Source organism: Aedes albopictus, chromosome 1, assembly GCF_035046485.1.
Source record: "Aedes albopictus strain Foshan chromosome 1, AalbF5, whole genome shotgun sequence".
NCBI lineage: Eukaryota > Metazoa > Arthropoda > Insecta > Diptera > Culicidae > Aedes > Aedes albopictus.
In genome coordinates, this window is record NC_085136.1 from 190,894,096 (window position 1) to 190,907,543 (window position 13,448).

General features: G+C 36.1%; 1 protein-coding gene across 2 annotated transcripts in view; it reads right to left on the reverse strand.

Annotated features, from left to right (window-relative positions):
* The window catches only part of LOC115257165 (hemicentin-1), a 499,013-nt gene that overhangs the window by 43,727 nt on the left and 441,838 nt on the right, over window positions 1-13,448 (reverse strand). For both annotated transcript variants that reach the window (XM_062846043.1, XM_062846044.1), the window contains 3 exons: window positions 11,580-11,749; window positions 3,341-3,464; window positions 349-509 (listed from right to left, as the gene is read on the reverse strand). In XM_062846043.1, coding sequence (XP_062702027.1) covers window positions 349-509; window positions 3,341-3,464; window positions 11,580-11,749 — 455 coding nt within the window. The remainder of the gene's footprint in view (window positions 1-348; window positions 510-3,340; window positions 3,465-11,579; window positions 11,750-13,448) is intronic.

Consider the following 13,448-nt stretch of genomic DNA (forward strand, 5'->3'; position numbering starts at 1 on the left):
GCCCCTGACACATCCGGACAATTACCGTTAACCCCCAAAAATCCCACTAAATACACCTGAAACACCTTGAGATCTACTCAAATTCGTTAAAAGCTTTCAAAATTCCTTGAAAGTCCTGAAACTCCCGGGAAACCCTTGGAAACCCTTCTAAACTCCTCTCTAAACTCTCTAATAACTCTAACGAATCCTTCTAAAATCCCGCAGATTGTCACCTTGTAATCTCACAGATATTCAACCTTTTCAAACTCCCCAGCAACCTGTTAATCCATTCAAATCACAAAACTGATTCCAGCGGAAGCAGTTGAATGTTTTATGAAAAGTATTTTATTCCAAAAAATGTCAACTTACCTGTAAACTAAGATTCCTGACTAGTTTGAGGGCGGGCACTTCTACCAGTTCCAGAAGAAACATTTGCGGCAGGCCCCCATCGAATCCTTCGATACATTCGATGTGTAGCGAGTCGGAAGATTGGTTGGATATCGTGCAGTTTTGAAGTGCAAAAGGTCGCCCTGGTGAAAGATGGAACAGAAAGTAGAACGCAACGTGTTAGAAGCTAGAGGTAAAAAAACAGGGATTATACACGCCAGGTCCATAACGTTTGAAATTTCTGTGTTTTTTTTTCTCGACCTCTACTTGCACGGTTAACCCTTTGCACAAACACTTATTGCCCACGAGAGTAAAGTCTTTGAAGTTGCAACAGGAAAAAGGCAACCGAGGAAGCGTCTGGAAGACCACAACCACCATACCGACCGACCAGCGAGTGTTTTTGCAAGAAGAGCTAGCCGCGCATTTGAGGCCAACCATCAGTCATCCGGAGTGGTGCCATTTAAGGAGCAGTCGAGTGTAGACTAAAAAGCGATCTAATTAAATTTTGATTTATCTCCTTGAGTCGTGTTTTGGTGTGTTTCCGTCCGGTGCACAGTGATGCGAGGGCGGCGAAAAGTCAAAAAATCAACTTTCAGATATGGGTCCTGTATTATTTTTGTACTATTTCTATATATTTCGAGAGCTTATTACCAAAGTTTCAAAAAGATTGGACCGAAATTGATTTTTTTACAGCATTACAAAGTATGTGTTGAAAAGTGATGCATTTTTAGTTTCTTTGTAAAATGTATGGGGAAACGAAAAAAATTTCAACTGAGCTTTCACATATGAGGACGCAGTTGGACACATTTCACGCTATGCTTATTTTGAAGAATTCCATGTCGTCTTTCAGAAAATCAATGGGTCATCTTGCGCAAACTTGCGCAACATATGTTTTAAGTTCCTTGAACATAGAGTATGATACAATATTAGTACAAAATAATACCGTCCGTGCCTGGAGTTGGTATGCATATCATTGTAGTCAGGGTAAAAGCATCTGTTAAAATGTTTTTTTTATTTGTAACTGAGATTGGCGATGCTAAAATGATTCCATTGCATTTTTGTGTTATTCACTTGAGCCGTTCAAGCTCAAACGTCCCAGAGTTTAACGGAGCCGTACATGCAGTTCGGATGAAGGCAGCGTTCAGCCGTTAACTCTATTAGTATACTAAGGTCAATATGACCCAAATTCGAATATGAAACAGACATATCTTAATTATTCATGTACGGAGATTTATTTAAATTTGTCATTCTGTCAAGCTATGTTGTCCCAGAGATTAATTTAATTGGTCTGTCAATATTTCCAAAGAAATCTCTTTGACAGATCTTCTCAACCCTTCAGAACGCGCGCGTGTGTGCTTCTTAAAGTGCACCGCGCTCACGCTATATACGATGGGCGGGACTTTTCGGTAGTGCTGTACTTTTTTACAACGCCACGCGTCCTGAAGGGTTGGAGAGATGAGCAATTCCTCCACATTATACTTTATTACTATATCTGATTTCGTTTTGTTTGTTGATATATCAGCCAGAAATTTATCCTTCTTTAATTCATAGCCTGTTCTACGACATTCTTTGGTTGGAATTTAAAATGGAAATATTTCAATCAAATTTTATTTCTTTTATCTATAGGCTACCTTTCAAGTCATATGGTTGCTGTTTCGAATTGCAATGTAGTACCTTTTGCCTTTTCTACCCTTTGTTCATTTAACCTTTTATCCATTTGACCTATTGTCCTTCAACCTTTTGTCATTAAAATTTTTGTCATATATTCAACAAGCTTCTTCATAATTATCAATGTCGTTAGCAATCGATTCACCCATGGATATCAAATGAATATTATTCTTATTTTTGCTGGTTTTTTTTATTAGGATAAGTCAAAAAGAAAAATTAAAAGTTTTAAAATAATTACTGATCAAACGAAATGTATAATTAATTTAATTTTTTTTAATGTAATGACATATTGAGCAATTTGAGCAATTTGAAGAACTAAATAACACACCAACTGGTATATATTTCAATAATATTTAATAATCAAGCTTAATTTTTGCTCAATATAACACAAATATTAGCAATTGTTTTATAAAGCCGCGATTTAAGAAAATAATCTTAGACGGTTCCGTATACTTGCACATGTTCATTCGTTTGACTTTTGAGTAGAATCTTGTTTTCTAGATGGCCATCTAGCAAAGGTGCTGAAATAACTACTAATGTACATATTTTTAAAGTTCATGAAGGATGGTGTGTCGCAAGATGGGGTTTGAAAACATCAAAAAAATGTCCTCTTCCCCGAGGGAACCAGGATTCCGGAACGGTCCTGAAAGTGGTTAACCTCGCCCAACAGTCCGGAAATGACTTCTACTGGAACGTGTTTGCAAAATCATGAAAAATGGTGTGTCGCAAGATGGGTTTTAAAAACATCAAAATATTGTCCTCTTCCCCGGGGGAACCAGGATTCCGGAATAGTCCTAAAAGTGGCCAATGTGACTCATGGGATGTCAAAATGTCTTCTTGGTAACTAATTCTAATAAATAACAAAGTTTCATAAGCTGTGAAGGTATATAATTCATGTTAAGACTTTTCGCCACCTTTTGTATGGAGCCGCATCACTGTGCGGTGGTGTCCCAAACTTCGGTGGAAGGAAACACAAGCTACACGTTCGGAGTCAGAAATTTGGGATTTTTTTTAAGAAAACATGGTTGGAAACTTTACTTTTTTTGTGGAGAGTTTTTGAAACAAAGTATCAGTGAAAAATACTTCTAACTATATTATACAGTTTTACCTTAAAGCAAAAGATCATTTTAGGAAGACCACCGACCACGAATCGACTTCCTTCCTGTGAGGCACCGATGATGGCAAGGTAGTTAGACTGTTTTTTTTTTTTCTCATCCACGCAAAGACCCTTCATTTAGCAGCGAACTTGGTTAGCATGATTCCGGTTCTTTGCTTCTGAATAGAATTTTCGTATTTCGTCACTTACCTGCTGCTACCACTTGAAATACACAGGGCGTTTTTTGTACTCCGATGGCATTTCGGCCCCAGCAGGATATCGTTCCGTAGTCAAGGTCCGACGTCGGTGTGTAATTAAGCCGTGATAAGCCGGTCTTATGGGTTTGTCGGTTGTTGATTTTTTGTTCGCGTCCGCCGTGTGAGTGTTTTGTTGACGATGATTTAAGCGGTGAAAAATCCAGGGATTTAAACGAAACCGAGAAGGAAAATGAGAAACAAAATTATGTTATTTCCAAATTAATACAATACAGTTGACATAAGTTGACATGGGTAAATAAGTTATGCTGAGCAATAAGCTACAGAAGTTATATGGTTGATCATGGGTTTCCGGAATTGCTCTCGGTATTATTGCAAAAGGGATTCCTGCTGAATGCCGACGGCTTGTTTCAGTATTACATATGGCTGCCATATGATATTGTTGATTGTTAATCGAAGTCCAAAGTAGGGCGTAAGACTTAGGGTATTTCAATAAAGTAAGCTGAATCGATAGTTTGCCTTCGCTAGATGCATTTAGTACACAGTGCAATGGTCCACGAACCGGATTTACGAGGAAATGATTACGATTACGATTTCAAATGATTTTTCGACAAATATATTCTTCTACAAAGTTGGCTCTCTAGATGTCTTGAAGGCGATGATGAGCGACGCCAAGCTCGTGGATTTGGGAGCCAGCATACGCAGTATTAGATGTACTCCTACGGGTAAAATGATCCTCGAGTTCAAGCGCAAGGAGCGCAAGGGCGTGGCCTACAAATGTCTGGTGGAAGAGGTCCTTGACGAGGGTGTCGAAGTGAGGGCTCTTACAGTGGAGGCGACTTTTCATACACTTTTTTTAAATTTTATGCCCGATGACCTCCAGAAACACGGCTAGAAATTCCTTCAGGAATTCAATTTTTTTCGGAATTATGAGATTCTTGGAAGATTTCAGCGAGTGTTATTCCATAAATTCCTCCAGGCACCTCTTTAGAATGCATTCCACCCATGAAAATTCTCCATGGCTTTCACCGGTTTTTTTGGAATTCCTCCAGAAATTTCAGGAGTTTCTCAAGAAATTTCTCCAAAGACTCGTCTTGAAACTAGACCACGTTTTTCTCAAGAAATTTCTCCTGAGATTCCTTCAGCCATTCTTTCGGAATTTCCTTCAGAGATTGCTACAGAAGCTCGTGCATGTATTCTTCAAACATTTCTGGGGACATTCCTCCAGAAATATTCTCAGAATTTTTTCCAAGAGCTTTTCTTTGAGATTTCTTCAGAAATCTTTCTATAAATCTCGAAAGAAATCCTTTTTGAAATTTTATCAAGGGTTTCTGCAGCAATTCTTATAAAATTTTCCGAAAAAGATGCAGTTTCTCTAGGGTTTTACTGCTCAAATTCAGATCTTTTTCAGCAATTATTGTAGAAATTCATCTTCAGAGGTTCGTTCAGATATTTAAAGGTTCCTTTATATATTCAGGGACTCTCTTAGGCACTTATTTAATAACGCTTCACAAGAAAATCGCAATAGGTTCTTCCAGAAGACTCTCACGGGTTTCTCCAGAAGTTATTCTAGGTACTCTTGCAGTATAGATTGCTTGGAATTTATTCAGACTTTACTTCTGGGATTTTTTCAGGTTTTTTTTTCGATGGTTTAGCAATTTGCTTCGAAAATTCCGCTGCAATTCTTGCAGACATTATTGCAGATTGTATGTCTTGGTATCTTCAAGATTTTTTTCAAAAAATTCTTCTATGAATACTTGCAGATGGTTCTCCAGTTCTCCAAGCATTGTTTCAAGGATCCCTTCAAAATTTCTTTTTTGTTTCGAATTTCTCTCAGTTATTCTCAAAAGAATTCCAAGATTTCTGTTTCGTTTCTACAGCACTTCGGATATTTCTTCAGGTGTAGACTGTTTCAGAAATTATAAATACACTAACGATTAACTGCCACTTCAATTTGAGCACAATATCCAAACAAGTTGCTACTAGCTCTTATAGTAAACCTGCTAACGAAGCAAATGCAGTATTGTTCCGATTTTATCACGCCCCTTTTCAAAAACACTTTTAAATATTCTACAAAAACGTTGCAAAACACGCCTTCAACATTCATATTGAAGAAGAGGGGAAACATTTGTTCTTGAATGTAACAGTAAATTAATGAAAAATAAAGGACTGACGTGCGGAGGGTGTGATAAAATGGGAACATTACTGTAATACCAAGTTTGTTGATGTTTCTGGTAAAAGTTAAAAAATAGGGCTCTGTAAACTAGATGATTAAAATTTGAAGTAGCACAAAGTGGTCAAAAAATGTAGCATAGTAGATAAGAAAAAAAATGTCACAGATATTTAATTGCCAAATACAATAAAAATTGATGTATCAAAAATAAAAGATATTTCTCGATTTGTAAGAGTAATTTTTACTGAAATATTTGATCAAGAACCACCGTTACGGGCCTTCTTAATACAAATATTTTTGTTTCAAATTTCTCAAAAACACCAGTAGCAACAAACGTTAAACAAACGAATGTCTCAATTACTGCTTACTGCATTCGTTTTTATGGTATGACAAGCTATGCCATCTGAAGGATCGAATGAGCTGAAAAAATAAGTTTGTTTAGATCAAATGCGTTCAGGAAAGCTAAGAAACTGTGTGGTAGTTCTAATGTTCCGTAGAAAACATTAAAACATAAGAAACTTGATTTCCGAAAAAATGTTGTGGAAATGTCTTTATCGATTTTTCTCAAATTTTGATGTGATAAACATTTAGATAATTTTTGGTTTTTAGTGATAAATAATGTTGAAATTATTAAAAAACACCTTTGTGCAAATGTAAATTTAAAAAAATTAAGTTATTTGTTAGAGAACTCGACTGTTCTTTAAAATATCGAGACAATTGAAAGGAAATATAAAAATACGGAGTATAATTTGCTATACTCTGAAAGAAGTTGGTAAAAATCATTGGAACAGTTCATTTAATTAAATAAACAAAGTGTATTCCGTCGTGCGGGGCTTCTTTATACACTTTTTCATGGTTTTTCAACTTTATGACATTATAACTCCCAGACTAGTGAATGAATTTCCGCAATTTTTATACACAATAATTGTGAGTATGTATGTAGGATGTATGCAAAATTTGAGCTAAATCCATCAATAAACAAAAAAGTTGTTCATACACCAATCGGACGCATCTCAAATAGAACCGGATGGGGGCTACTTTGGACATTTTTATCTATAACAAAACTGCATTTCAAATTCCAGGGTTATTTGGAAAACTACATTGTACCAATACTGTAGTATACTGTATCATACATAATTTCAATAAAAATATGCGTTTTAAGATGGTTCTGTGCTACCTTTGGTATTATGAGCAGCGTGATATTGCTATATAGATAGCCTGAAAAAAGGGACCATCAATCCTTTATTTTGGCGAAACGGTCATTTATAACGTATAACGATAACGTATAACAAATATTCGATTGTATATGCTACGTTGATACATTTTGAAAGAATTGATCAACCCTTTGAAATTTATGAACTGTAGAAACAATGCCTACAGACCAAATGTTCTGATACGTTATGTATATTATATTGGTTTATTCGATGTTTTTTCGCGTCCTGACAAGCAATAAACGGTCTGTTTGAAAAATAATTTCAACCAAATGAAGGGAAAACTCTTGCTTTATAATAGTTCCTAAGACATCAAACAGATTTGAACCATATTTTGAATTCAAAAAATCCATATTCAAAAGTGTCCAAAGTAGCCCCGCATTTCAAAAGTAGCCCCGCACGACGGTTCATAATTTCTGAAACAGTCTATAGTACTTTGGAGATGTTTATGTACAAATTGTAATAAAAGTTCTAACAAAAATGTTTATATTAGAAATTGTAATAAAAGTTCTAACAAAAAATCCTCCAGATACATCTTTTCAAAATAAGAAAAGCCTCAGAAATGTATTGAAGATTTTTTTCAAGAGTACATACCTAGAAAAAATCATGTAATTTTAGGTGTCCTGAACCGGACATATACGAACATCTTCAAAGACACAAATTTAAAGGTCAGAACTTGTAAATTTACATCTTTGAGGACACCACAAAATAAAACTTAATTGTTCTTAGCGTCTAGCAATCGCTTGAACCGATTCGACCGATAAAACAAATAAAAGTAAAATATTTGGCACGTATGGATTCGAACTCAGATCCGCTGATTGTGAAGCATATCACTTACCCTTCGGCTATTTCACCGAGTTAGAAGGCCGCTGATGATTATGATACTGATTCTACGTTTCTGATGAAATGGATTTGTTGACATCTAAACTATTTACATGATGCGCGTAAAATTGTGTCCAATTCGTGATTCAGTCTTGAAAATGTTAACGTTCTTTAATGATTCCGTTTCGTGTAATTTTCTGAATTTTTAAGTTTGAACCATCAGTACCTCTGTCTGCAAATTTTGTCGTTATTTTCAAAGTGATATTTACAGAAAGCTATTCATTCCTAGAGAGACATCGTCAGAAATTGTTTCACCAATTTTTGTCCGGAAATCCCACCAGGAAGAAAATAAGATTTGCTTCTATGAATAATCAAAAGTGTGTTTAAGGGAATCTTTCAGTGATTCTATCTAGCATTCTTCCAGCAATTTTTAATGCAATTTAATAAAAACTTTTGAAGAAAATCCTGTAGGAATATCTGGAGCAATTCGCGCAGGAGTTTTCGAAGGAATCTCAGGAAATGTTTTTGACAGAACCCCAGCAGCAATTAAAAAAATCCATGTGACAATTTCTGCAGGAATCTCTGAACGAATTTCTCACGGAATGGGAACTTAATGGAAAAATTTTTGATTTTTAAATTCCTGAAATTCTGAAGAAGCCTCTAGGCATCAAAGCAGATTTCTGAAAAAAAAAGTCCAGTTGGAATTTTTGAAGAAAGTTCAGGAAATACTTTTGGATGAATTTCAAGAGCATCTGAAGGAATCTCAGGTGGAATTTGGGTAGACTTTCCTTGACTTCGTGGGTGGGATTCCTAGAATTCTTCCCAGGGATACGGGATCTCTATTAACCCTCTAATACCCAACCCCGCCTTTAGACGGGGTATAGTTTGAGCATTTTTGTAATTTTTGCTTCGTGGAAAATTAAAATTTTTATATTTTTGGCTGATATTTGGGACTGTTCTGTATATCTCAAAATAATTTTTGGTGTATTTTAAAGTGTATTTACATTTTTTCAAAAATCATTGAAAAATTGATGTTTTGTCACCTTTTAGAAGTCATTGTTTATTTTGTATTGAATCGGCACAATTAACATATTTTAAACTTTTCCCAAATCATTCTATTCTTGTTTAATAGTTTAAGGGTGTAGAATACACTCCAAAATTATTATCCCTAAAATTACACGGAAAATATATTTTTCCATGAAAAAAAAATCAAAATAAAAATATTTCAACAATAATCATAAAATGCGGAGCGGACCTCGTGTGATGGTTAGAACACTTGACTATCACGCCGAGGACCTGGGATCGAATCTCACTCCCGACAAACTCGCAAAATGCGAGTTCTTCCTTCGGAAGGGAAGTAAAGTGTTGGTCCCGAGATGAACTAGCCTTGGGCTAAAAATCTCGTTAATACAGATAAAAAAAAATAATCATAAAATTCAAAAATGTTTTCATCTCAAAAAATCCGTACCCTAAATAGGCTTCCAGGAAAAATAAAAAAGTGTAGGGATGTTCAAAAATAAAAATTAGAAAAATCAAAAACCGAAATTCATGAAATCGAGAATTAAAAAAATCATCTTCCAAACATGTTTAAATCGATTTTAGATGACGAAAAATGATATTTAGACCAAATTCAAAAATTTGGGCATTAGAGGGTTAAGTAGCAGAACTTAGTTAACTTGATTTAGAGCACACATTGATGAACCTACTTACTACCAACAAACAGTGGTGATTTGCGACCATAGATTCACAGATTATCCGAGAGGTACGAGTTGTGTTAATCTATATTATAAGAATTCATTTATGGTTTAGGAGTTTTAACGCATGTAGTGATTGTTTAGCAAACTTACAATGGTAGGAATTGAATTCTATCTAATTTAGTTTCGAATGGTACAAAGAAGGGTTGATAATTCAATATTATTTCACGGAGTAGATTCTTCTCGAACGATTACTAGTTCACATGACTTGCTAAATACTTTACTCTCTCGCCGTATTGACATTTATTCTGACATTCGATACACATCGGATCTTGCGCTTGGATTGTGTCAGTTGGTGCGCGTAGAGTCGGATTGGGGGGTATCGTAGATCGATTCTCCGTTTAAATTTTCGGTGCTGCCAGCGTTGGCAACACTTAGAAAAGTTTATAGGGAATCTTTTAGGAAAATTTCTGTTGCTATTTGTAAAGGAGGTTCCTGCTGCAATACCGAAAAAAAAACGTCTGGATCAGCTTCTGAAAAGATCTTTCAAAAGTGCACCTTTTTTTAAATTTCTTTAGACATTAATAAAAAATATTTCTGAACAATTTCCTTGATAAATCCACAGGGATATTCTTACAGGAAATGTCAGAGAAGTTTCTGGGGAAATACATTTCTGTATACTCTCATAAGGGAATATCTGGAGGAACTCCTGTCTGAATAATTGGAAGAAATAATCAAAGAATCTCTTGAGAAATTCATGAACAAATCTCTGGTGGACTTCTTGAAGGAATAACTGTATAAAGGAAGTTTTAAAGAGTCTGTTGAATATTAGAATGTATCGCGGATGGGTTCAAAATGGCGGTAATATGAACAACGAGTCCCTCATGCTTCCACGGGTCAATCAATGACAAAGACCGCCAGCTAAGAGTTGTGTGCTTAGTACTGCTGTCCTTCTGATTTCATCTAGGAGGAGCGGCTCACGCTCAAAGCATGATACCACAACTGGATGAATAGAAAACGCTGTAACGCGTCAGCTACACCTAAGGTGACAGTCCCACCAACGCGATGTAGGCATTGTGACTCCGCTAAGATAGGCTGTCGTAGCCTTAAAGTTTATGTAAATAAAAACCCAGTCAACCAGTCATCGTATAAGATGATGTATAAGATGATAAAGCGGAGGCGATATGCGTACATTTTACATGCGCCTAAATGGAGGCATGTACGCATAAGGCCTCCACTTTATCATCTTATGCAACATCTTATACGATGACTGGTTGTGTGGGAAGTAGGCAATTTCTTTGTCATAAAAATATCTTTCAGGTTTTATGTTCTTTAATTGTTTGCATGTCCAATAATAATTAATAAATATAACTATTTAAAGAGCTAAAAAAATATTGCTACATTCCGTGATCCAACAATGTTGATCTTGTCGATGGAACAATGAAAAATACTACATCAAACATCAGCCACAATGGTTCCAATTAGCCTATGATCCCACTCTCTTTCACCCCTGAAAATACTTGGATTCAGTAATAAACCATCGTATGGATGCGTTGTTATAGTATGAGGAAAAAATTTAAAGCGAACTTCATCGCTCCCAGCACGAACGAGTGGAAACCTATCTCGCTGTGGACGGTGCATAATAAAGGAAAACTTTACACGCCCTGGCGCAACCATCATTGTGATTCCACTGGGCAGGAGAAACAATGAACGGGGTGAGGAAAAATCTCATCGCATAATAAGAAGGAAAGCCCCGGAAGGATAATAATAAGAACCGACAAAAGGGTAGCTGCAAACACCAGCGGAAAAAATATGCAAGAATAAGACGACGATGGAAAGGCAAACTTCAAAAGAGTGTGAAAATTGTCCAAGGACTTTTGTTGGCGTGCCCATAAGAAGGCGGACGATTTTTTTATTCTTTCCACTCGCATTCCATTCTACATACTTTTTTGCCACTTTTCTGACCGGCGCTTCATGAAACTTAATTTTAAATTCATTCTTACTAAAGCCCAGCCACGACATTGAGCAGAGAATACAAAAGAATACGCTTTTTGCTGGGTTCGATTAGCAAGTTGGATGAATGGGCTTTTTTGGGCAATTTAATTTTCCAATACCAAAGTGTCAGCAGCAGAAGCGAGCCGGTTGTCAGGAGCTCTCCTTTTTCAATTAGAAAAATGACAATTTATTCGACACCTTCTAATAACAGTTCAGAAGCTGCGCCGTATAAAGCGTCTGTCAGTGAGATAATTAACTATCACTCAGGTCTCGTGAGTTCCGCCTCGCTTCGATCGAGGAAGAGCGCTGGAAAAATCGTCGACGGATGGAAAAACTTACCTCGCTGGAATGAAGCCGGGCCGGTAGCTCTGTTTGCTCGCCGGATGAGTTGAACGTCCAATGAAAGGACTCTGCCGGGGGAGATGCATCCACCTCGCACTTGAGCTGCAGTGTTTCGTGCTTGAGTGCACCGAGCAGTTCTTCACGGTCCGTTGCGCAAACGGGTGCATCTGCAATTGATAGAACACACCGACACAATGTAGGGTAAATCGTGGGAGAACATTTGGTGAATAGAGCGGCGGCATAACTGTCTGTAGGCGAAAATTGTTTTCTTTGTAAAGATAGAGCACACACACGACTTGATAAAGTGTTTAAATGCGTGTACTTGTATTTACTTTGGGAAACACAAACAGCGAGGAAATTGCAAAACACATGTGTTTTCGTCGTGTATGACCTATATCAACAGTGACCGCAGACGCGTGCTGAATGTAAGCCAATCTGGTAATGAGTTTCTATGACATCTTGTGGAAAATAAAACAGACGAAACAAAGTTTAAAACTGAGGAAATTGGAACAACGTATGTTTGAATATTTCTTGAAACTTTCAGAACTGTGATTGGTATACTTGCTGATACATCATCACGTCTGTATAGATAATGAATCAGGGGTGCACAAATTGATTTATTTTGACTACCGTCGTTGGGGGTGAGAATGGGTCAAAAAAGGATACTCAAAGATTGTTTGTTAAATAACAAATGCAATTGAAGTCGGAATAACTTTTTATTTAGTATGTATACTCTCCTATGTGGTAATGATAGTTTAGCAAGAAAGTATCACGTTATATGAATTGCTTACTAAACTACAAATGATTGAAAATTGACCCAATCTCACCCCTTAGAGGGGGTGAGAATGGGTCAAAGTATTCGAAATCACCTATTTAAGAATATAAGTTGATTTTATTGATCATATCTAGTAAACCTTCTTAAAACATAATGTTATCATGACGAATTAAAACTTAGGTAATTTTAAAAGATGATTAATCCACCTAAAAAGGCTAATACAACCGAAAAAATGGTTGAAATTTGAAAAAAATAACGTTTGTATACTGTATCACCATTTTTAGCCATCATAATCAACTTCATTAAGAGAGGAGGGGAGATTACAATGAGAGAGGGGCGCATTGAAAGATTGATTTAAAAAAAAACATGATAGTTTTAGTATTCTGCATAAGGAATGTTTAACCAAACCCTCCGTTATAAACTCTTATGTACATGATCATTGGCCTCAATATTGCTAAAGCAAATCATTCCATCTCAAGATAGAGGGCCGTTCAAATATTATATTAAGTCTATTTTGTGAGCTTACGATATTGCAGTACACTAAAGATTAGCTGATGATTAGAGGAGCTGTCCAAACGCATGGGTGTATTGTTATAAAAGATTTTAGGCATTAAACGTATTAACACACTCGTTTGACACTTCTCGACATATTTTTGAAAGAAAGCGTGCTTTTATGAAGATACGGTGAACATGGCATCACTCTAACGTCAAATGGGGACTGGATAACAAGTTGAATTTTTAGTTAAGGTTATATGCACTCGATAACTTGCTTGACCCAGTCTCACCCCCATTCTTAATATTTAGACATAGGGTCGAAAATATTGAGTTTTTAAATAAAAAGAGCAATGACAGCCCGCTTTTTTTCATTACATCAACCAGGTAATACCTACAGCTAACCACTTATAAGAAAATTTATGGTTAGGTACTTGTGTTAAACATTACGAAGGAGAAATTTTTTCAGAGTAATTTACTAGTAGTTTCATCATATAAGTTTAGCCACAAATTTAACAAAAAACGATTATTTCAAAACATCTTATTCAGCATCATGACGTGTAAAAACATCTCCTCTTTGAAATAATATAAAGTTTTCA